Below are 24,007 nucleotides of genomic sequence, written 5' to 3' on the forward strand. Positions count from 1 at the left end.
GCGCTCGGCACAAAGTGTTCCGGAACACCGCGGGGAGGCCTGCCAAATTCGCGGCGGGCCTGACGCGGAAATGTAGATAATGAGGCCCAAGGGCGGGACCAGGCGCACTACCCCAGCCCACTCCGAACTGCAATTGCGAACGCGTCAGAGTGAGGCGGGGAGGCTCCGAAAGAAAACCAAGACGCGCAGGCCTACTTGTGGGACCCTCTTAGCGGTGGGACACAAGGACCCCAGAGGGCTGGATGACGTTGGGTCCCACACCTTGCTTCCGCAGAGCTAGGGCCGGCCGAATTGGGACACTGGGCCCTATAGTATTTGTTGAGTGGGTGGGACCTAGTCTGCCAGGCACAACGATTTTTAAAATCTACATTAAAATACTCAATCTTCTCAATAACCTTCAGGCCTAAGTAATATTAGGGTGCACTTTTTAGGTTGGGGAAACTGCGGCTGGGAGGTGGGTAAGGATGCCTAGCGTTTAGTAAGTAATGTTTGTCGCAAACTCAGGCCCCTCCTGTACTTTGCATTCCATCCACTCGTTCATCTATCCAGTTCAGATATGAATTGGGTACCTAGTGTGTCAGATGCTGGCACAGGAAAGGAGCCATGCTCCCTCAGGTGTGTGTGGGGGCAGTGGTGGGGTGGGGGGGGGCTGCCACCACTGTCTTGTAGGTAGGCACTGGCTTCCAGATGCCAATGTGTAACTGTTCCTGTGACAGCACCCCCAGGCTTCCTTATCTGCAAAGTCTTCAGACTTATTGTGAGGCTTATGCAGGTGAGTTGATAACAGGTGATGTGAATAGGAGAGGGCCTGGACCCAGAAAGCGCTCAGTCAATGTTAGTCATTATTACAGTGAGGAAGACAGACATTGCACAGGTAATGCCCAGTGAGCCAAGCGTCATGAACAAGAAGGGGTGGGGGTGGGGCAAAAAAGGGGGAGCTGAGCCAGAGGGAGGGAGAATGGTGTTAGGGGCCTTTTTAGGGCAAGATGAATAAGGGCAATAGGAAGAGTTGGCCAAGCAAAAGCTAGCTGTTTGGGGAGGGTGAACAATTTATGAAAAAGGACCAGCATGTGTGAAATCCAAAAGAAGCATGGCTCCATAGGAGAATGGAGAGAAGCCCGGAGTGGGTGGAACAGAGAGCCAAGGGCGGGGCTAGGTGGATGTGGAGAGGTCGGCAGCCAGAGCTCAGGGACCTGGAGACATAGTGAGCATTTCCATCTTGATCTTAAGAATTGTAAGCAGATGAATGACACGATCAGGTGTGTGTTGGTTAAAGATTTGGACTAGAAGGACCAAAAGGGGGTTCAGAGATTAGATACCCAAAAGAATCAGAAGGAGGGACCTAAACAAGTACTTGTTCGCCAGTATTCATTGCAGCATTATTCACTATTGTTAAAAAGTGGAAGCAATCCAAGTGTCCATGGATGGATGAAGGGACCGACAAAATGTGGAACAGTATTCAGTCATAAAAAGGAATGAACTTCTGATACATGCTACATGGATAGATCCTGAAAACCGTATGCTAAGTCCAATAAGCCAGACATAAAACAACAAATATTGTGTGATTCCACTTACATAAAGTGTCTAAAATTGGCAAATTCACAGAGAGAAAGTAGATAGAGGTTACCAAGAACTGGGAGAATGGGGAAAGGAAAGTTATCGCTTAATGGGTACAGCGTTTCTATTTGGGGTGACAAAAAGTTCTGGAAATAGTGGTGATGCTTGCCCAATATTGTGAATGTAACTAACACCACTGAATTATATACTTAAAATGGCAAATTTTATGTTATAGGTATTTACCAGAACTTCAAAAAATTAATAATGTGCCAAAAACCTTTGAACTGCATGGTTGAAATGGGTGAGTTGTATGATATGTAAATTCTATCTCCACAAAGCTGTTTTTCTTAAAAATCAAGCAGTAACAACAAAATGGGTCCAGGGAGATCGTCAGAATAGAAGCGTAGGCAGGAGGCTATGCCTATGTGTTGGCTGGGACTTTGCAGGCCCCGAGAGAAGGGGAAAGTGGCCAAATTGGAAAGATATTTGGAAGGAGGGTGGACAGTGCAGTGTCAGTAGCTTGTTGTGGGACATAGAGGAGCCCTAGCTTCCTTCTATGTTGCCCCATAGCTGCTCACGGTTGAATCAGATTTTAGTCCTAATCTGATCGCTTTAAGAATTTTGGAATCGTGCAAGAAAATGAAGTCATTCCACTTAGCTTCCTCTCTGGAGCCCTTAGTTCCAAATCCCTCTGTGTTCCCAAACAAATGGTAGCCAATTACCACCCTCTCCCATTTCCCTAATTATTGTACAATTAAATACCTTAATGCTGAGGGCACTATAAAAACTTGTAGGACAGGAAAATGGGGAGGGGAGGCACACACTTCAAAGAAGGAGAAACTTGTAAAATCAATCTAGGGTACAAAGAGGTATGATCTTTTGCACCAAGGTACTTTCCTTTTCTTTCTCCTGTGATAGAATTTTAAAAAATCAAAAGCAGGGCAACTGGTTGGCTCAGTGGTTAGAGCATAGTGCTCATAGCTCCAATGTTGCCAGTTCGAGTCCCACATGGGCCTGTGAGCTGTGCCCTCCACAACTAGATTGAAAAAAAAAAAAAATCAAAAGCAATCAGAGCCACGTGGTTCTTCAGCACAGTTACAAGAGCTGGAGTTAAAGTGAATTCAGTCTGAGGAAGGGTGAACCAAATAATAAAGTGCTCCCAAAATATTAACAACAACCTTGAGATAGGTACTAATCAGGAGCCGCATAATTTATTGGCCTTGTGCAAAATGAAAATACAGGGCTGCTTGGTTCAAAAATTATTAAGAATTTCAAGAGAGTGACAGCAGAGCATTCAATCCGGCAGGGGCTCTTGGAGTACAAGGCCCTGAGTGATTGCACAGGTCACATGCCCACGAACAAGGCTGGTACTACCACTTTCTGCATGTCTCCGATGTGGAAACTGATGGCACAAACTCACACAGATCATCTCTGGCAGGATTTGAAAGCCTCTTAAACTGCAAAAACCCAGAAATTAGGGATGGACACTGAGATGGGGTAACATAAAACTTCCTTTCTGTGTGATGACACCATTGGGTGATTGTGCCCCTTCTTGCACTCGAGTTTAAGACATGTCTCTGTACCCACAATATTCATTGTGTGGGGGAGAGGTATCCTTGCAGGAAATCTAAATTACCATAGTCCCCCTTTATTTGAAGTTTCGCTTTCCATGGTTTCAGTTACCTGTGATCAATTGAAGTCTGAAAATATTACATAGAAAATTCCAGAAATAAACAATTCTTAAGTTTTAAATTGCATACCATTCTGAGTAGTGTGATGAAATCCTGCGCTGTCCTACTCCGTCCCACCTGGGATGTGAATCATCTCTTTGTTCAGCATGTCCACGCTGTGAATATAGTAAAATGAGATATTCTGTGTGTGTGTGTGTGTGTGTGTGTGTGTGTGTGTGTGTGAGAGAGAGAGAGAGAGAGAGAGAGAGAGAGAGAGAACATTCACATAACGTTTGTTATATAGTTTATTGTCATTGCCATAATTGTTCTATTTTATTATTGTTGTTAATCTCTTACTATGCCTAATTTATAAATTAAATTTTATTGTTGGTATGTGTTTATAGGAAAGAACATAGAATATATAGAGTTCAGCACTATCTACAGTTTCAGGCATCCACTGGAAGTCTTAAAACATATGCCCCACAGACATGGAGGGCCTGCTGTGCGTTTCTAAATTACATGACTCAATTTCTGCTCTTTTCCCCCCCTTTTTGAGCAACCCTGTCCCTCTTTCCACCTCTAAGTTACATCCCTATCCTCGTTCCTTGACATCTTGGCTACTTCCCTCCCCACATATACAATCTATTTTGGAAGATGTTTGTGTGCTGTGCCCCTCACCTGTGCCATCAGGTAAGACTTCGGGCTTCCAACAAAGACCATCTGCAGCCATTCTGAGAAGACGTAAACCACCATTTGTCAGCCACAAAGAAACCAGCGCAGGAGAGTGAGGCCGAATGTTGTCCAGAGCTAATAGGCTTATTTTTAGGAAGTAACAAATGGTGGTTTGTTTATAGAGCTGGCACCAAAGAGTCACATAGCGAAGAGCCTGCTTGCTGAGGATTACAAAAGCTGGGGGAGCACTGAAAGGCTGATTTCAAAAGTCTACAGAAGGAGGCCTTTAAGAATATGTGACAGAACCAATGTGTGTATGGCAGTCCCTCCAAGGTCAAAGGCACCAAGTGCAATAGTTTCTATTCTGCCGCTGAGAGACAGCTACACTGAGAGAAGCATTTGACCTCTCTGAGTATGGCTATACAGCAGACGTTCCCAAACCTTTCATTTTTTCACATCTGCAAAATGAAAACGTTGAACCCTAAAGTCTATTTTGGCTCTAAAAGTCCATAGTCTATTTAAATTAGAGGTAGGATTTCAGAAAATTGGGCTAAATCTATGCCAATTCCTTGATATTCCTTAATGTTTTCTTAAATATATTTTTCACTTATTTTTTTTTTATCAGTTTGTTTCTGTGATATTCATATTTTTCTCCTTGTAAAAGAAAAATGCAGCATAAACAAAGTTTGGGGGCGGAGCGATTCTTGGAGCATTGTGACTGACTGAATTCTGACCCATGGGAGTTTTCGGTGTGAAATTTCCCAAACTGACAACCATCATTCTACTTTCTGTCTTTATGAGTTGGACTAATCTAGGTGCCTCACATAAGTGGAATCCCAGTATTTGTCCTTTTGTGATTGTCCACTAGGCACTGCCTATGGCGCCCTCTGTAGGTGAAAATCTTAATTTTTGTCTTAGGAATGGTAGCAGTGGCCCATGAATTTCAAAAATAAAAATTTTTAATGTGGTAATATATGCAACATAAAATTTACCATTTTAACTGTACAGTTCAGTGGCATTAAGTACATTCACGTTGTTGTGCAACCATCACTTCCATCTATCTCCAGAATGTTTTCATCTGCAGAGTTGAAACTCTGTACCCATTAAACCCAGTTTTCCACTTCCCCTCCCCCAGTCCCTGGCAACCACCATTCTTTCTGTCTTTATGAGTTTGACTCCTCTAAGTCAGTCATACAAGTGGAATCCTACTTGTCCTTTTGTGGCTGCCTTTTTTCAATAATGTCTTCAAGGCTCACCCATGCTGTCGCATTTGTCACAATTTCCTTCCTTTATAAGGCTGAATAATGTTCCATCGTATGTATGGACCACATTTTGTTTGTTCATTCATCTGCCGATGGACACTTGGGTTGCTTCCACCTCTTGGCTATTATGACTAATGCTGCTATGAACATGGGTGTACAAAAATATTTAAAAATTTTAATAGTCATTCCCAAGGGAAGGCTTACAGCTACCAAAAAGAAAAGAAATCAAAGTCCGTAGAAAGGAATTCAGGATCAACAAAAGCAAGTTCTGAGTATGGCTATAGAGCAGAGGTTCCCAAACCTTCTCAGTGTCTCAATGATTTTTCACAGTGAGTGCTCCTAGACAAAAACAAAACAAAAAGCTTGAACTATGTTTATTATTATTAAATAGCTAGATCCAACCAACTTAATAAGTATTTATGTTTTAACAAGTAAGTAGTTGTTTGAAAAAAAATACATGTAAATTGAAAGAAAAAATACTTTTATTTTATTCTTAAATAACCACAGTTGTATACTAACGGGCTGTGTGCACCTATTGAACATGTCACTATCTCTCCAACCTTGAAATCAGATTGGACCTTCGTTTCCTGTTCCATGTTGATTTTCCTTGGTACTTGCTTTTTATCACAATAACCTCTGAAGTCCTGGCTTTGTGAAGCTGTGACATTATCAAAAGAGAAGTAGCACAATATGATGTTGAAACTATGAACTATCTTGAGTGAGTAATTTGCAATGGATGTCAGGAATTGTTGTGTTTCCCTCAACTTACAAAAATATTCCGAGGGAAACTGTGAGTTTCTTGTGGTGCTCTGGGTGCTTTGGCACCCAGTTTGAGAACTGCAAATCCAGACAATTCAAATACTACAAAGACCTTACCTTGTCAACAAGGGCTCCATGCCTTGCTTCTGGCTGATTCTCCGACTAACCTCTTTTTTACCACCCTTGGCCTCCTTCCCTCCCTCCCTTGCACACACACTGGCCCTCTTGCATTCTAGACCTCTCTGATCATGTCCCCACTTCAGTGCCTTTGCATTTGATGTAGATTCTTTCTGGAATGCTTTTTCCCCATGGGTTGCCATGGCTCTCCTCCCTAACTCATTCAGGAGTCTGCCATTCCCTGCCCACCCCCAAATACCGTCACCCACTTTACTCATCTCCAGAGCACTCATGCCTACCTGCCTACCATTCTGTCAGTCTTCCTGCACCTTTGGGCGTGATTGCCTAAAACAAATCTCTCTGAAAATAAATTACATTTGACATTAGTTGGTCTGGGATAACTTCAATAGCAACAAAACAACATTGGTAATTAAAATGTTAACGAACACAAAAGGAAGTAGACTGGATAAGAAAGACCAACGAATGTAAAGGAAATAATGCAAACGCACAACACTGTCACTATTTAAACTAGCAAGCCAGGAATATTTTGAGAGGAGATGACAAGTGAGGAAAGGTGACGATGTGGCAGTGGTACTCAGCTGCTTCTGGAGACCTCACAATCCAAACTGCTCCCAGACACATGAAGAAATGACTCCCCCTCCTGATGGGAGGAACTGGACGCTCACATTGCTAAGCGGCATGCACACGAAGCTAGGAGGGTTTTACGGCCATATTTTGCAATCTACCACACCATTCGTTTCCCACTGAGGTTTGGTACCACTTTTTTTTCCTCATTAAACTTTGTTTTGAAAGGCCTAAAAATTCTGCAACAGATTTTTGGTCAAGATGTTTCCATTAAAAAGTACTCATTTAAAAAGCTAATAACTTAAAACCGACACACACACAGACACACAGACACACACACACACACATACACCCCACACATACTCTCTCTCTCACACATACATGAAAGAAAAGAGAAAAAGAATGGTCCACAAAACATTCTCCCTTCCTTCTGGAAGTTTTACCGTGCATTATTTCATTAATAGCCTTTTGCTATTAAACTTAAGTGGCCAATTGAGACAAAGAGTTCTGAGACCATTCCTCCACCACTGATTAACACTTTATGTTGTATTGCATTCCACGTCTTTCATAATTTCCCTTGTGCTTTCCAACAATAACTTAGAAATTTTTTTTTCCCTTACCAGGCTTATGGGATTTAAAAAACGTATCCCCTTATTATCAAGGTCTAATTCTATTGCTTGCTGGTCAGAGAATATGGTTTGTATGATGTTGATATTTTAGAACGTATTGAGGTCTCCTTTCTGACCTGGAACATAGTTAAATTTGTGACTGTTCCATGTTATTTAAAAAGAACACATATCCTGTTTGTGGGTATACAATTCTCTCACTATCTATTAATTTGAATACATTGTTATTCAAATGATATGCATTTTCTCATATCTAATCGTTAAGATGCTAGACCAGTCTTTACAACAGCTTTGAAATTTATCATTGATATTTTAATGTCTAAATTGGGTATGGATTTTGTTATATTTTGCTGTTCAAAGAATAGGGCCATCAACTCAATAACCTAGTATTTTTGAGTAGTCCGGTCTGAGACCCTGGTAATCAATGTAATATATATTTATCAAGGCTTGGTTCTGTGGGCATTGTCGTGGCAGGATCAGTGCATGCTTCCCTAATGGACTTGCCAGTGTATATTTAAACATTGAGCCATTCCCCCCAATTATAAAAGTAACACATGGGATAATGGCTGGGATTCACTGGCAGATTCATACACAATGTTCAGAAACCCTTCTTCTCCTGGTCACGAGCTGATTTTTTGTCCTCCCCACGCCACCCCCACCCCCCATTCAATGCCACGGTGACTAAAACACAACCACATACTAGAAATTCAATTTGGGGGTTCTGATTTCCAAGTGTTCTTTTTAAAGTGTAAAAATATTCATGGGTTGGCTGTAAATTATGGTCCTTTAATGGCTTATAAGGAATGTATCAAATTTCTTTATTTTCTGATGGCTATCTAAAACATTTTTGTAAGGGAACAGGTATGGAGGAAAGGTGGGGAAGGAGGGGCACTTAACATAGGGAGGGAGGCAGAAACGGAAATAATTCTGGAGGAGAAATGTTCCAGGGAGCTAACTTTGGGGAAAGCTGCAGCAGCTAGGGCCTTGGGAAGATGGGGTGGGGGGACAGCAAGAAGGTGTTAAGTATGCATGTGTGGGGAGGTAGGTGAGCAGAGAGGGAGGAGATTTAAGAAGACAAACTTTATCTATGTTGTGATTTTTATCAAGACTAGCATCACCCTTATGGCTATTTTATTCCATATTGGACAAGAGGGGGACAACTCTTTTTCAATTTTGCTTCAGAGAAGAAAAAAAAAGGCATATTTGATGCTTCTGTTTTATTCTCTGCTTTACTGTCATTTCAGTAAGAATCCCACAATGATCTAACCTGAATCATACTAATGTCATGTGTCTAGTGCTCACATAATTCATTTGACAATTATCATGAGGCCTTGTAACATCTCATAGCATCTTGGGTTCTTGGTTAAGTTCTTTATTGCTATTGAACTTCACAGGTGTGTCATATTCTCAGTGATAGTGTAAGTCCCTTGGGAGTAGCTATACAATGTGATACTTTTTTGACTGTATTATGGAAGGTTGTATAACACAATGAACATAGCAAATCCTAGTGGATATTGGTGTTTTGTTGACTTGAGGAGCAGCTGTAGCTTTACTTATCTTCTAGCCTATGGACACTGTCACAGAGTTCATGTGACGGTCTTTGAAAGAATGCTTCATTCTTCTCACTGCTAAACAAACAGATAATGGAACTGCCTTGATCTTAGTAAATGCCACACGAAAACATTCATCACTAAAGAGAATAAAATTTGTACAGAATAGAGAAAGGAATTCCATGTCTGTCCTCTCTATAATGTGATTGCATTAACGAGCTTTTACCCAGATGCAATAATGCAGGGTAAACTGCCAAGATAATGTTATCTTATGTACAGCAATGTATACTTCTCACATTCTGAGTCCATGATTAATATGCTTTAATATGAACTTGATATGGGCTCTGCTTGAGTATCTCCTTTGATCTCTTTCCAGAACTTGAATTTAAACTTAAAAAATTGAAATGGGAATAAACATCCACACTTGACAGGTGTGAGTGAGAAGTGTGGCTACTGGAGATGAATTGATTGACTTTTAGGGACTGGATGCTTCCTTTGGCTAATCCACCACAGTCCAGGGGCCAGTTCACAGACTTGTAGACTCAAAAACCTGAATCCTGAGGCTTTTTGACAGCATTCCAAGAGTTAACCTGCCTTTTAGGCTAGACCGACATTAACCAAGTCCAAGACCCAGATCTAGGCACTCATTTATGTTCATATTTATGTAGACATTTATTCAACAAATATTTATGGATCCCTACGATGTGCCAGTGATAACAGAGCACTGAACTTCGTATTGCGCCATTAGAGAGTGCACATTTTAGCAAAGGAATTTGACAAACGAATGAATATGTGATATCACCAGTAGGTGATAAAGACAATAAAGAAAAACAGAAGAGTGTGAGATAGGGAGTGTAGATCCATAAAAAGATCCCACATGAAGTGAGAGTAGGAGCCACATCAAGTCTGGGCAGAGTTTCAGAGGGAACAGCAAGTGAAAAGGCCCCAAAGTAGATACCAGCTTAGAATGTCCCAGAAACAGTGATGCTTATCTTCAACAGACCAGCATGTTCTTGGATCCCTTCTCTCCACGCAGGCCTTTGATATAGAAAGACACGTCATTGTCCATGAGTTGGTTGATGAGCCTGCTATCTGAACAAGTGGGGTTAGTGACCTGGTATGATTCATGGCATCAAGCCAACTTAGTCTGAAGCCTCCATCTGCACTTCTGAGCCATATGCCTCATCACGTATGCCACTGGTTAAGGCTGGGGTGGGTATTGACAAGTTCTTTCTTTGTTTTTAAATTGGATTAGGATACACTGGATGAGTGGCTCAAGCATTTACTAGCTGGGTTATACTGACAAGTTGACTCACCTTCTTGATGTCTTTGTAAAGAGAGAAGGTAATTTGCCCAAAGTCACACAGGCAGAAACTGGACACAGGGCTTTTGACCATTTCCTACCTCTCCCTGCTGCCTGTGTGGTCAGGTCCACTCTGGTTGAAAACAAACTTGGTGGTTGGCAATTAACCACAGAAGAGAACCAGTGTGGAAATCAGTCAGAATTAAGTCTCTGTCTCTACTAATACGAGTGTTGCCCTTTACAGTTTGAATTGTGAGCATCTCCCTGTCTCTTAATACCACTGAATCAGCTCATAGCTGCTGGGGTGACTCCTTCTGTCCGACCTGCTGATGACACAGGCATTTCCACTGGCACTTCCACTGGCACGATAGTCTCGCCAGGCCAGAGGCTCAGGATCAACACCATGGGCTTGTTCTACTAGAGACAGAAACTCCAACAGGCCACAAAAGTCCACCTCCTCAGATGCTCATTATACATCTACTCACAGAACACAAGACAGTATTTCCTCAGGCTAGACGACAACTTGACAGAGAACTGCAGAAATTACCAAATTACTCATCAAATGAGCTGGTTAATTCATGATTTATTTGAACACATAACCAAGTATTGATGAAGTCATATTAAAAAATTCACCAGCCTATTTTTCACTTATTCATTTATACCTCCATTTTATTTCAGAGCATTGCATGTGGCTCAGATCAATCACATCGGATAAAAACACAGTACTTTTTCCCAAAGCCGTTTTTCATACATCGCATCACTTTCTCAGGATAGCCCCAACGATTAGGTAGGGCTGGCTTTGCTGTCTCCATCTTAATGACGGGAACTTAAGTATGGAGGGCACCTCACTGTCCACGATGGGTTTTCACAGACATTAGTTAGTTAGTTCATTTGATCTTCTCCTCACACCCTGCAGGGCTGCAAGAGCTCAAGTACTCCCATCAGTTTGGGGAAACCTGGGGTGGAGGTCAGTCCGGAGCAGCATCACACCAGACAAAACGGTCTGGTTCAGGTTGGGAGATAAGTTTGGGGTCAGGGGCACCCGCATGACCCTCGACTCAGGAACCCGAGCGGGGACCTCTCCGCATCCGCCCGCCTGGCATTTAGCTCGGGGTATTCACCCTTCCTGCCACCTCGCAGGGCCCGGAATAGGCAAAGCATCCAATCCCGTTGTGTGTCAAGCAAGATCTTCAACGACACCGTTAGGGCGCCCGCAGGTCAAGAACTGAGCTGACTGTGCTGCTACGACGAGCCGAAGCTTGTGCCCTCCCGGAGCGGAGGATCTGGGGGTTTTCCTGCCAAGGACCCGAGAGAGCCCACGGGGGAAAGAGGCGCGCGCCAGTGGGCTCCTGCGCGCCACGGCCGGGCAGGGGTGTCGCGGAGTGCCCGCTTGCCCTCGGCGGCGAGCGAGCCTGCGGGGACTGCAGCAACTGCCAGGACTCGGGGAGTCCGCGTCCGCACCAACTGCGAGACCCTATTGCTTTCCGACCTTCTTTCCGCCCTCCCTTTCCACAGGCCCCGCCCCTTCCGCCGATCACAGCGTCCACCGCCACGCCCACCCCGTGGCCCGCCCCTTCCGCCGGCCTTACTTCCCGAGGCCCCGCCTCTCCCTCCAGCCCCGCCCCTTCCTGCGCACGTGTGGGGCCTGGTAGCGCTTCTGCTGTCCTCTGGCGTCTTTCTGGCAAGTCCCCAAGTGTGGATCCCGGCGCGCCTCCGCCCTCTCGGCCATGGGGGTCCCCAAGAGGAAGGCCCCGGATGGCCAGGACGGCGCGGCTTCCCCCGCTGGCGCAGGCAAGCGGGCCCGCACCGAAGAACTCACAGGCGTGCGCTTCAAGGCTCAGCTGAGGGACCCGCAGGGAGCGGGGCAGGGTGAGTGCGGGGCCAGCCCGGGGCGGGGAGCACGTGTGTGCGAGGCGGCCTCCCGGCCTGGGTTTGGGAGGCGTTTCCGTGTACTAGACACAGCCCCTCCTTTCTGCAGCTTTTCGGTCGCCGAGGGTCAGAGCCTCGTGTTCCTCTTTGCATACAGGAAACGAGGCTCGGGTGACAGGGCTTCCCGAGGCCGCTCCGGGACTGCGCGGCACTTCCTTGCCCTGGGCGGCCAGCGACACAAGCGGGCCCCGACTTGTTTGGTTGTGACAGTTCCATGCAACGACACACCTCCCTTCCCCGAGCAGCGCCCCTCAGCAGACTCTAAAACCTCTTTATTGCAATTGTTAAGCGAGTAAATAAGTGTACTACTCATTCACCAACAAATATTTACGGAGTCCCGACTGTAAGGCAGCTCGGGGCGTTCAGGGAGACAGCTTTCTAGTACTGCGTATGGTTGTCAGCACTGTTTTCAATGGCACTGATCCTTCAACACTCACCTAACCCGGTAACATGTATAATAGTAAATTACCACATGAAGCCACCCACAAGGACTGGTCAGTTGCCCAGGATTGGACTAGTGATTGATATGGAGCAGATCCTATCATTTCACTTTTTGAAAAGTGTAACCACCCTTCACAATGCTATGTAATCCATGAGAAAGTATATAGGTTATAAGAAAAAAAAACACAAAATTGAATATGTTAGTCTGTGGAAACACTGGTACAGGGTAAAAATAAAACTGACAGTGTTTCTCCCAGGTTAAATTATTAAGTTAATGGCCAGCGTACCCTCAGTTTCCAGTCTGTCTCCCACAGATTTCGTTTTTGGTTTGTTCTTTTGTTTTTGGGTTTTTTTTTTAGATTTTGTTTTTAAATGTTTGACACCTGCAACTGCTAGCCAATGCTGGGAAGGTGATACCTGCTTTAGCACAATTACACGTGTCATTCATTCATTTATTTGTTCATTATTTGTTAGGGGCTATTATTACTAGAGTAGCGATAAAATGGTGAGTAATAATCAGACCCAGGCCCTGCCATTGTGCAGCTTAGGAATAGTCAGGTGGGGAAGGCAGATATCAATTAATAAAATCTGGTGCTTGCAGGCCTGTGTCTAATCTGGGAAATCAAAGAAGGCTCCTGGAGGAAGTGGCTTTTCAGTAGAGTTGTAGGATGGGGCAGGGGCAGGGACAGGAACCTCTCTGGCAGAAGAAAGAGCATGTTGGTTTAAAAGATTGCATCTGTATACATATTTATTCACGGTTTAGCTTGGAGAGCTTCATGATATTCCGATGCTGCATGTAAACAGGTTTCAGATGGAGCCGGGTAGACAGGCGATGGACATATGTCGGTGAAGTAGTTGGAAGATGTGGCAACGGGTGAAAGTGAATCTCCTGTGAGGCTGTGTTGGATTCGTGTTTGAATCTGATCTCTGTCTTGGATTCTCTCTCCCTTTTGATATGTTCTCATCACTTCCTGTGATAGGATCCACTCACAGGGAAGTGGAACTGATAGATGTTAGGGGGTTTGTTTTCATGCAGGCATTAGGGAAGGTGGTGTCGTTGTTTTCAGCTTTACTGAGGTATTACTGACATAAACCATGGAAGTTTAAGGTGTACATTGCGATGATTTGATACATGTATATATTGTGAAGTGACCACAATAAGGTTAGTTAACACCACCATCCCCTCACATAATTACCATTTTTTTGTGGTGATTACATTTGAGATCTACTCTCTTAATAACTTTCAAGTATATGCTACACTACTGTTAACTAGAGTCACCATGTTGTACATTAGATCCCCAGGACTTACTCATCTTATAGTTGGAAGTTTGTGCCTTTGACCAACATCTCCCCATTTCCCCCACCCCCCAGCTCCTGGCAACCTCCATTCTATTCTCTGGTTTTATGAGTTCAGCTTTTTTAGATTCCACAAAGTGAGAACGTGCAGTATTTGTCTTTCTATGTCTGACTTATTTCACTTAATACCCCCAGGGTCCACACATGTCGCAAAAGGTAGGCTAGCTTTCTTTTTTAATGCTGAATAATACTTCATTGTATATGTGTCTCTATATAGATATACCACGTTTTCTATATATACTTTCTGATTATACCCCCTTCATGTTGGGGGGTGGGGTGGGGGAGAAGAGAGCTGCAGGGTTAGATTGGCAAAGACCCAGAGGGCGCTCTGCAGTGTGGATCAGTGTCCTTCCTTGATCAGGGAGGATCCCTGGATCAAGGGTTCTGCTCTAAACCAGTTCCTTTGAACATTGTTGCCCATGACTTCACTGGCGATAGAGAAAAGGCAGTGTCAGAACTTTCGCTCTCCCTGTCTTCATATTGCTGTTGTGTTTTCCATCTCAGCAAGTGGCAATGCCAGTCACTTGGGTGTTCCTGCCAGACGCCTCCCTCGGTAACAGTAGTGGCTGTGATTGTTTCTAGGGAGATTGTCCTTGTTAACATTTGAACATAACTCTATTTCAGCCTTGGAAGCGTTTGTCTCTGCTGCCAAGAAACTACCGCGAGAAGATGTATATGATGTTGTGGAAGGGTACATCAAGATTTCTGTGGAGTGTGCAGAGATTTTCCAGCTCCTGAGTGGGGAGAAGCGACCTGAAAGTGAGGTATGTTATTCCTCACCTGGTTTGATGAAGAAAAGAAAAAGCGAATGCTGCTATATATTAAGCTCGGTGAAGACAAATGTGATATAAATTTCCAAGACATTGCCAGCTTTCTACAGAAAACAGTGCTTTGGCCCTGTGTTATTGGCATACATTCATTTTTGCATCGTGACCTTTGGAAGCGTTTAAGTGGAAAGCATTAACTTCTTATCGGTAAATAATACCAGAAAGAAGGATCGTAGATTCTTAATCTGCATGCACTAGGTTTTGACATGGTTTGTTCTAACAAATGGGAAATAGGTAAAAATTGTGTCTTACAGATTCAGACACATATTGAGTCTTCTTGTTCTAAAGAGGTTCAAACTTGGGGATATTTGGAACCTATTGAAATCTTAGGGTTATTGCTGTAAAGCTATAGACCTGAATATCCCTTATTGGGCAATGAGGCCCAATCGTAAGTAGAAATTTCTCTTTTCCTTTTGTGTAGTTGTAAGCAAGCATTCTCTATTTAGCTAGACTATGGAAGCAGGACTAATTCCAGAGCCAGGAGCCTGGCAGGGCAGCCTGCTAAGCTACCACCTTCCTGTGTTTGGCCCAGGATCTGGGGTGGCCTCATCCTGCGAGTTGAAAGTTTTAAACCTGCAAGTGACTGTGGCTAAGACCAGAGGAGCAGATATGTAGAGGGGGAAAAGAAAGGAGATGCTTCATAAGCATTTCAATTCTCTCTTTGCAGATGCTATTAATATTTCAAGCTTTTGAGGCCATATTATTACGGACAGCAAGTGATCTTTCCCACTTTCATGTTGTGGGAACCAACGTCGTGAAGAAGCTAATGAATAACCACATGAAGCTCATCTGTGAGGCCCTGTATGCCTCGGGTTACAGGTAAGTTGCCCGCCTTTACGTACGTGGCCAGACCAGCCTTGGGCTTGGTCTGCGTTCAGCTCTCCACAAGTGCATTTGACCTTTCCTCCACTCCCAAAGTAGAGCTGCATGGTTTCCGTGACCATGGCTCTGCCTCTTCTTTGTTGACTGGCCCCTCACGGTCACTGACTCCTACCACAAGTGCCTCTCACTCTTGCATTGCTCTCCTTGCTGTCCTGGCAACGCTCCCGGCATCCTTCTGCCCCAGCGGCCCTTCTCAAAGGTCATCACGGGCTCCCTCCCTTTCTGCCTTCAGGGCTTTGCAGAAGTGTCCCCTCAAGGAAGCCTTTTTTGACCATCCTGTGAACACTGTCACTTTCTGTCCCTTTAGCCTGTAGAGGGAAATGTCTATTTGTACAGCTATACATTTGATGTAATACTCTCTATCAATCTGTTGATGATCTCTCTCCTTCCACTAGAATGCAAGGTGCATGCAGGTGCGGGACTTGACAGCCATAAAATGCTGTCTTCCCAGCACCTGGAAGAGTGCCTCGAACATAGTAGGTGCTCAGTAAACCACGGGTTCTGGGTGCCTCCAGAATGGAAAGGCAGCCACAGGTTCGCTTTTGGAGATGCCCACTACAGAGGAGTCCTCTGTGCCCTGCAAAGGCAGGGTGGGTACGGCTCCCACTTACAGGATGATTGACTGGATAAGAGATGGCCGTCTTCTTCGTAACTTGCATTTGGTATTCTTGGATCCTCTTTAGACTCGTTGTTTTATTGTTTTGTTTTGGCTTCATTTGAAGTTTTTGTTAATGATTTTTTTTTTTTTTTTTTTTTAAAGAGCATGTCTCCTTCCTTTTGCTGGCTTGGGGATAGCAAACCACAACTGGGTGTGCAGGTGGCTTCGTGGCGAGGTGGCTTGGTGCTTCTGCTGCTCCTGACGTGCCCGATTTCCCCATTGTGCCTTTGCAGGACGGCTCGAGCCTGCCTGAACCTGATGGCCACCATGGTGACCCAGGGTCCGGAGGCCGCCAGGGATGTCTGCAGCCATTTTGATTTGCATAAGAAAACCTTGTACACGCTGGTGACCAAGAGGGATTCTAAGGTGAGGAGCCCTGAGCATCTTGCATCTCCCGTGTTTCCTTTCCACTTGGAGCCGCAGTGGTTGGCTTGTCCTCCTTCCTCCAGCCTTGGTCCTCACATAGATGTAGTAGGAGACCATTGTGTGGAGAAACGTGCCTTGGCTGCACTGGAGCCTGGGAGGAAGGAAGGCCTCACCTCTGGCCAGCAGTGGTGGCCAGGGCATGGCCGAGCCTGAATGGCAGGGACATCAGAGGCCAGCTTCTCTGGGGCTCAGTGTCACAGTGCCTTTCTGGCCTGTGGGGATGACTGAGCTTGTGAGCGTCTTCACTGAGCAAATGAAATAATCCCCATGAACCTCATGGCGTGGACTTAGTCCTCCTGTTTATAGTCCGTCCACTTCAGAGAAAACCCTTGGAAGTCTAAGCCAGTGACATCGTCAAAGAGGACATTTGTGGTTTCTTAATATATTTCTTGTATCTCCCAATTATAAGTCTTATAATGAGTATGGGCTGGATTGTACCAAAGAGCACGGAAGTGTGAATGGTTGGTTTCAGGAGAGCTGTAAAAAAGAAAAGTTCCCTGGGGGGTCTAGAAGTTGCACTTGGGTTTGGAAAGGTTATTGGGGAGAAAGCACAAGTTTGAGGACTCTTAAGCTGGAGAGAAGGCATCCTCCCAATGCGTGTGCCAGCCTAAGGGTGTCTCAGTGCCTCTTGCCTTCCGTCAGATCAGCTCTCCCTGCTGCTGCTTCAGTGCCATGAACAGCCGTGGCCCAGCTCTCCACACCCCCTCCTGAGCGCGAAGAACAGACCCGTATCAAACCCTGTCTGCCGGAGTGGAGAACCACATTAGAATGATTTACTCCTGCGCCCAAATATGGCCTTGTTCTCTAACTCTTCCTGGGAACTAAGAGTTTATCCAGTGCCAGGTAACATAGACTGAGGCTGAAGCACAGTAACACCAGTTGACTTTTAAGGCTCTGTGAGGTTGGCTCAATGTTGAGAGTTTTCCTGGAATTGCGCATAAGGTGTTCTCTGAGGGAAAGTATCAAGGACACTATGCTTTATTAAAGTGTTGGCAAATTCCATTTGATAAGTCATGGCTCCCGACGTTTAAATGCATTTCTAGTAAAAAGAATTTGTGTGCTCTTTGCACATTAGGGCAAATATCATGGTTCTTTGGTTCTACCTGGCAGTGAGCCTGGCAATAATTATCCATTAGATTCCCTTTCCCCTCCCACCCTGTCTTTTTTTTACCTCAACCAGACCAGCCATCTAAGTAAAATGTCAGTACCCAGGCCACCCACCGAGACACACGTGGGAAAGCATAGCTGGGATTCCCTTCCCAATTTCCTCGCCTGAAGCCTGGCTGCAAGGCTGCACACAGGCTGCTGCATGTCAGAGTCTCAGCAAGCTGTTTTACACCTCCTTGATCTGTAAAGTGGGACATATGGTCAAGATGAGAATGTTTTTACTCTCTTTAGTTTATTCTACATCAGGTGTCGTAAATTGTGTTTTGTAGACAATGGTTTCTAGACATTAAAAATTTTTTTTTTTCATATAGGAAATGACAGGGACATTCAAAAATAGAGAGCAGCACAATGAGTCCCCATGTACCTGTCATCCCACATCAGGCTCTGTCACCTCTCCCACCTTTTGGTTTGCTTTGAGGCAGACTAGTACAGCAAATCCCCCATGTGAATCATATTTCACCATAAATATTTCAGTGTGTATCTCTTACAGAAAATGACCTTTTAAAAAACAAAAGCACTGTACCATCATCGCACCTAACACCATTAATAATTTCTCAGTATCGTCTAGTGCCCAGTTCAGTCTCATTTTCCCCCAACTATGTCAAACACGTCTTTACCCTTTGTGGTTCAAATCAGGATCCCGACCAGGACCACACAGTGTGTTTGGTGGATCAGTTTCTGAAATCTCTCGGCATCTTTGAGTTTTCTGCCCTCAATCCCCACTTTTTTTTTTCATTCTATTTAGTTGTTGAAGAAGCTTGTAGATACACTTGTGTGTGTGTGTGTGTGTGTGTGTGTGTGTGTGTGTGTGTGTTTAATGAGTGTTTCTGACATTTTAGAGGGAATTACTAAAGCCTCGTAAACAGAAGATTATGGATATCTTCATCCAGCCAAAGAAAGCATTGTTAAAAAACCCTGTGCGAAGAGCAGTTTTACCAAATATGTTTTGGTCTATTTTAGACAGTGTTTTGGAACAAGCTGTAGAGTTCGGGACACTTTCTTCCTGGGATAATAGCCCTGTGAAGTCACAGGGTAGGAATGAGGAGTAGGCAAACTCCTCTTGCCTTTGATGGAGTTTGCTGAGATAGAGGGTGGGGTCCCAGGGGACTGTCTGGTCAGGTGGGAGCAGGAGGCATGGTGGCTGCTGCTGGGAGTGGGGCAGATGCTGTGTTCTGGAGGTTGTGTTTCTCCACAGTGTTAGGAGTCTGAAATTGGGTTGTCTGGGGTATATAAGACGGATGCCAGGAGGTGAGAACGGAATTCCATTTTAGTTCAAAATTCATTGCTGGAGGGACTCTCCAGAGGATCTAGTCCACCTCTGCTATGTCCAAGCAGGATGAAAAGATCTAGAAGGGCAGATAACTGGGGCCAGCACTCAGGGCCCCGACTCCTGATATTTCAGTGGGACATAAAACCCCCAACTAGTGGAACTTTTCCAACTCGCTGAGAAAGGATCAAACCGAATTTAATTTGACCAGGCAAGTTTTAGCATTTTATCAGCATTCCTTTGAATCACAAGGCACACATAGACCAGGGTACAAGTTAACTGAGCTTGAATGAGGTGATGCATTTCTTTGACCCATGAGGCATCTGGAGGCTTGTTCGCAGTGGTTACTCAGCTTCCTGAGGACAGGGACAATATTGTAGTCATTTTTGCATTCTCTGTCAGCCTGAGGTTGTGGCATCTTGAATGTAATTGGTGTTTGCAAACATTGAATTGGTGAGTGAAGGCATTGGAGCATCGCAGACACTAAGGAAATGCATCTCCTTTTTAAGACTTCAGTTGTCATTGTACCCAAACTCCACATTGTGACTCTTCATATCAGTCCCCAGAATGGAGAGGAGAGCTTAGAGCCCTTAGTGTATTTGGAATAAACCAGCATCAGTCTAACCAATTTTGCCGAAATGCTGTGTGACGTGGGTGGAGAGAGACTCCATAAATAGAACGAATGTGCAAGGCCTCCATCCAGACATTACAGAGCACGGGTCAGATGAAACATGTACCCAGCGAAACAAGACAGAATTAATTATACTCACATAGAGGCATAGGTGGTGCCAAGTATGGTCCTTGCACCTTGAGAAAAGTGAAATGAAAATGCCGTGGAGCCCTGAGAAGAAAAAACTCTCCTGTAGTCAGACATAAAGTCAAGTGCGAAGCAGTGTGTTTGTACAGTTATTTCTTATTATCCTAATGCTAGTACTTACTTAGTAGGTATGTGACGTTGAGCGAGTTTTTTAAAGCCTCTGTTTCCTCATCTATAAAATGGGTGTGGTAGGCACCTCTACCTTAGGTTGTGATAAGGAGTAAATGAGATGACAGATGTGTGGCGTTTGACGTAATGTCTGGCACATGGTAAGTGCTCAGTAAACATTACTGGTACCACTATTAGTACTGCTGCCTTAAGTGGAGGGGAACTGTCTGGAAGGCAGAGACTCCTTAATCTTCTCAGAATTCAGGGCGATAATTCTCCGTGATATTAACTTTTTTCAAATTAAAATGCCTTTCGCATAACTGAAGTAGGGAGAAGTTTTCGGTTTCAGCAGTGGAGGATCTAAGCGTTTGTGCTAGTTCTGGTACAGCTGACGAGGTCCAGGTTCTTTGGGTGTAAAAGAGGGGTGATGAAACACGGGTTTGTCTTCAAGTTACTGGGAGGGAAAACTCCAGAGGCCCCAGTGACTTCCCGAGGGTTGGCTGCTGGTCCTGGGCCTTGGCTGACGTCCGTAGGACAGTTCAGATTGTAGTCCTGGGAAGGCCACGCTGGGTTTATAAGCATCTGTGCTTCCGTGTCCGGCGTAAATTTATAATATCTAGTAAAAACCAGATATCACCTCATTGGCATCTCATCAAAAGCAGCACCAGTCTTTACCTCTGGATTTTCAAAAACGTGGCTATATTGTTTCATTGGCAAGTGAGAGTAGATGGTATCTAGACGACTGAGAAGCTTCTGTTCTTATACCAAAGTGGTCCATAAACTAAAAATGCTTGTGTATTACACTTGAGGAAAGGGACACAACTGTATTTTCCCCGTACTTGGTATTTAAAAAGAGCTTGAAAGAGATGGGAAAGTAGTAGCATAGAAGATTGAGCAGGAAGGGCATAGAAGAAACCCTTTGTTCCCATAAAGAGATGCCCATCGGTTTCTCGGGTTCAGACTTCAGCCCTCTGATGGCACCAGCGTCGAGTGCCTTTGTGCCATTGGGACGGGAGGGGCGTGCATTGTGCTGTGTTCCTGCTTCCTTGCTTGTGTGTGGGCACGCATGTGACACGTGGTCTCCTTTGTCCCCAGGGCGTGCCTGATGTCCGGCTGGCCTACATCCAGTTCGCCCTCTCCTTTCTGATTGCCGGTGATGACAGCACCATAGCGCAGGTGCTGGAGGTGAAAGGTAGGTGTGCCGTCCTGAAGCAAAGCCTGTCTGTGACTGGAAAAATCTACCACACACAAAAAAAGTCTGCAGCCTTTGCCGCTGCCGAGTGCACTAGACGGAAGGATGTGTGGGTGGCGAAGCTTTGGTCAGTGTGGTTTGGATACCGTGGTCAGCACGAACAGAGGTATTCCTGTGACGCTATCTGGAATGCTGGGCGCTGTACCAACAAAGGATAAATGCAAACTTCAGAGACTCGTGCGAACAAAGGGCCTTTTATGGGTCCCGAGCATACACAGATTCATTGCCCTGGCTACCTGGCCTTCCTTAGTAATAGTGTTTAAAAAAATAAAGTTTAATTACTTTGGTGGCTTTGCCTAGTATTACTAGAATATCAGTAATAGCGCGCCAAGGAATTCCAACTGGGTCACCTGTTGGCTGTCTCCCTCCACAGGGCTGGCATAATTTAATCTTTTATGGCCACTTGCATTTTATCAGGAGACTCAGTAAGGTGGTAAGTCACAGCCCTAGCTGTGCTTAGCACATGGCAGTTGTTTGGTGAGATCCGCAGAGCCTGCAGGAGAGGAGCGGTCCGTGTCCTGGCCGCAGCTCTGGAGCTGGTGGAGGAGGAATGGCAGCGTGTCCAGTGTGGTCGGGGCTCCAGCCCTTCTACCTCGCCCAGGGTGGAAGACCTGCCTGCCTCCAGAACATGGCTTTCAGGGACCACAAAGAGCAGGGCGTGGGCGGTGGTCACCCTGTCTGCTGCCAGGCCTGGCCTGTGCAGGCAGCCCCATGGCTGCCGTGGGGGCAGCCCCGTAGAGAAGACGCTTTCTTTGCCTGGTGCAGTGGACAGTCCTGCTTGTTGCCAGGTCCCATGTGGGGCGTCCTGCTGCCCCAGGGCTCGGAGTTTCTTCAGAATTCCCCTGAGTCGTCCCAGCCATCGGCCTTTTATGAAAGGACATGCTTTGGGCTTTGTCATCTACAAGTTAGAGGGCGCAGGGATGCACCTCAGTTAGTGTTCTGCAGGCCATCTGCATGTAGGACATTATGTTGAAACTTTTGAACTGTGTGATCCAGCCATCCCATGTCTGGTCATTTATCCTAAGGAAATAATTAAGGATGTGACTAGAAGTTTGGTTAGGGGCTGTTTCTCCATATTAGCTGAAAATTAGCTAACTGTCTACCAGCAAGGTATCGACCGAGCAAATTGAGGTCTGGTCATAAGGTAGAATGCACCTGTTAAAAAAGAAGTTGGAATATACTTGTTGACATCAGACTTTTTAACAATATATGATTGGATATAAACTTAGTTATAAAACTGTTCTGTATGATCCTATTTTACTAAAAATTAAATATAACAGTATAGATACAGCAGAAGGTTAGCTGTATCTTAACTGGTAACCTGGAAGTTAACCTCTGGGTAGTGGAGTTATGGTTGAGTTTAAATTTCGTTCTTTTGGTTTGTCTAGTATTTTCAGGCTTTGTTTTTAGAACAATGAGTTTGCTTTTATACAAATTATGTGTGCCTGTTAAGCATGTGAAATTGTAATTGCTCTGATGCTATGCCTGGCATCACCAGTCTGTTAGTGATGATACAGAATCAAGCTGTGTGCGGTGGCTGAGTACCTGGGACCTAGAAGTCTGAAAAGAAGCAAACAAACATATCACCCCAAATTCTACCACCACCCAACAAAATGATGACCATCGTTTTAAATACATCTCGGAGCAAGTCTAAGCAAAGAGAAACTTTGGAAAGCTGTAATCATAACATACATTCTCTTTCAAACAGTCAGCATCAAATTAATTTTACTTGTAATGTGAGAAATGGAAACTAAAACAGAACTAAAGAACTATGGAACTTCCTCAGTCGTCCTGTCATCATTTTAGCTGTAGATCTTGATTTCCTTTGTCACGAAAGTGGTCATTTCCACTGAACTTGTATAATTAAAACAGACAAAACTTAAAAAAAAAAAAAGTAGATGGCATTGTTTGCTATACCACTTAAGAAGTAATGTTCTCTCATTTCCTCTCATGTTCAAAATATTCTTGAGTTTAATGCTTTGAAACTTTTACTTTCAGAATTTATTCCTTGCATTTTTGGCTCAGGCATAAAGGAAGATCGGATTTCTACCATCAATATTTTGTTATCCACACTGCAAACAAAGGTACGTGTTTGGTAATCAGCGTTTCTGTCGTTCGTTTTCCCCAGCGTTTTACAGAACTCTGGAGCTTTAACATCTTAGGTTACATACGTCGTTGTTACATAGGTTGAACAGAAAACTATTTCTTCAGCAGAAACTTGGTGGTGACAAGTAACCCTGAAGCAGCCGCCTAGGCTGAGGCAGGGCTGCCTCCTCTCACAGCAGGAGAAAAGCTGCTGGTCACCCTTTCATAGGAAGCCATGGGAGTCATTGTGAGCTATAGATGACAACTGTTCTTCATTTGCACACCTAACGAAATGTTGTTTTGTGCCGTCTTGCACATTCTGTTTTTTATAAGCATATTATAGAAATTTTAAAACTTGCTGAAAGGATCACTGTCTTTAATACTTAAGCACCTTAAAAAAACTCTGTGACCCTTCCAATATAAAAAGTTGTCAAAAGGCCATGAGCTGACAATCTACACACAAATGGCTACTTAGCATAGTATTATACCTACAACAGTGATTCTCAACTGGGGGACGCTTTTGCTCCCCATGGGACATTTGGCAATGTCTGGAGACATTTTTGGTTGTCAGAACTGGGGAAGTGCAACTAGCATCTGGTGGGTGGAGACCGGGAATGCTGTTCCACATCCTACAATGCACAGGACAGCCCCCCACAGCAGTCATTGGTCCCAAAGGTTAGTAGTGCTGAGG

The 24,007-nt window shown here is 44.6% G+C and overlaps 1 protein-coding gene across 1 annotated transcript in view; it reads left to right on the forward strand.

Annotated features, from left to right (window-relative positions):
- The first annotated feature begins 11,675 nt into the window (after positions 1 to 11,675).
- The window catches only part of URB1 (URB1 ribosome biogenesis factor), a 65,693-nt gene continuing 53,361 nt past the window's right edge, over positions 11,676 to 24,007 (forward strand). Inside the window, exons 1-6 of the mRNA XM_019730177.3 lie at positions 11,676 to 11,970; positions 14,452 to 14,591; positions 15,322 to 15,473; positions 16,428 to 16,560; positions 21,075 to 21,171; positions 23,230 to 23,315. Of these exons, the coding sequence (XP_019585736.3) occupies positions 11,829 to 11,970; positions 14,452 to 14,591; positions 15,322 to 15,473; positions 16,428 to 16,560; positions 21,075 to 21,171; positions 23,230 to 23,315 (750 nt within the window). The 5' untranslated portion in view covers positions 11,676 to 11,828. The remainder of the gene's footprint in view (positions 11,971 to 14,451; positions 14,592 to 15,321; positions 15,474 to 16,427; positions 16,561 to 21,074; positions 21,172 to 23,229; positions 23,316 to 24,007) is intronic.

Source organism: Rhinolophus sinicus, chromosome 17, assembly GCF_057876585.1.
Source record: "Rhinolophus sinicus isolate RSI-liver-muscle chromosome 17, RSI-T2T, whole genome shotgun sequence".
NCBI classification, from domain to species: domain Eukaryota; kingdom Metazoa; phylum Chordata; class Mammalia; order Chiroptera; family Rhinolophidae; genus Rhinolophus; species Rhinolophus sinicus.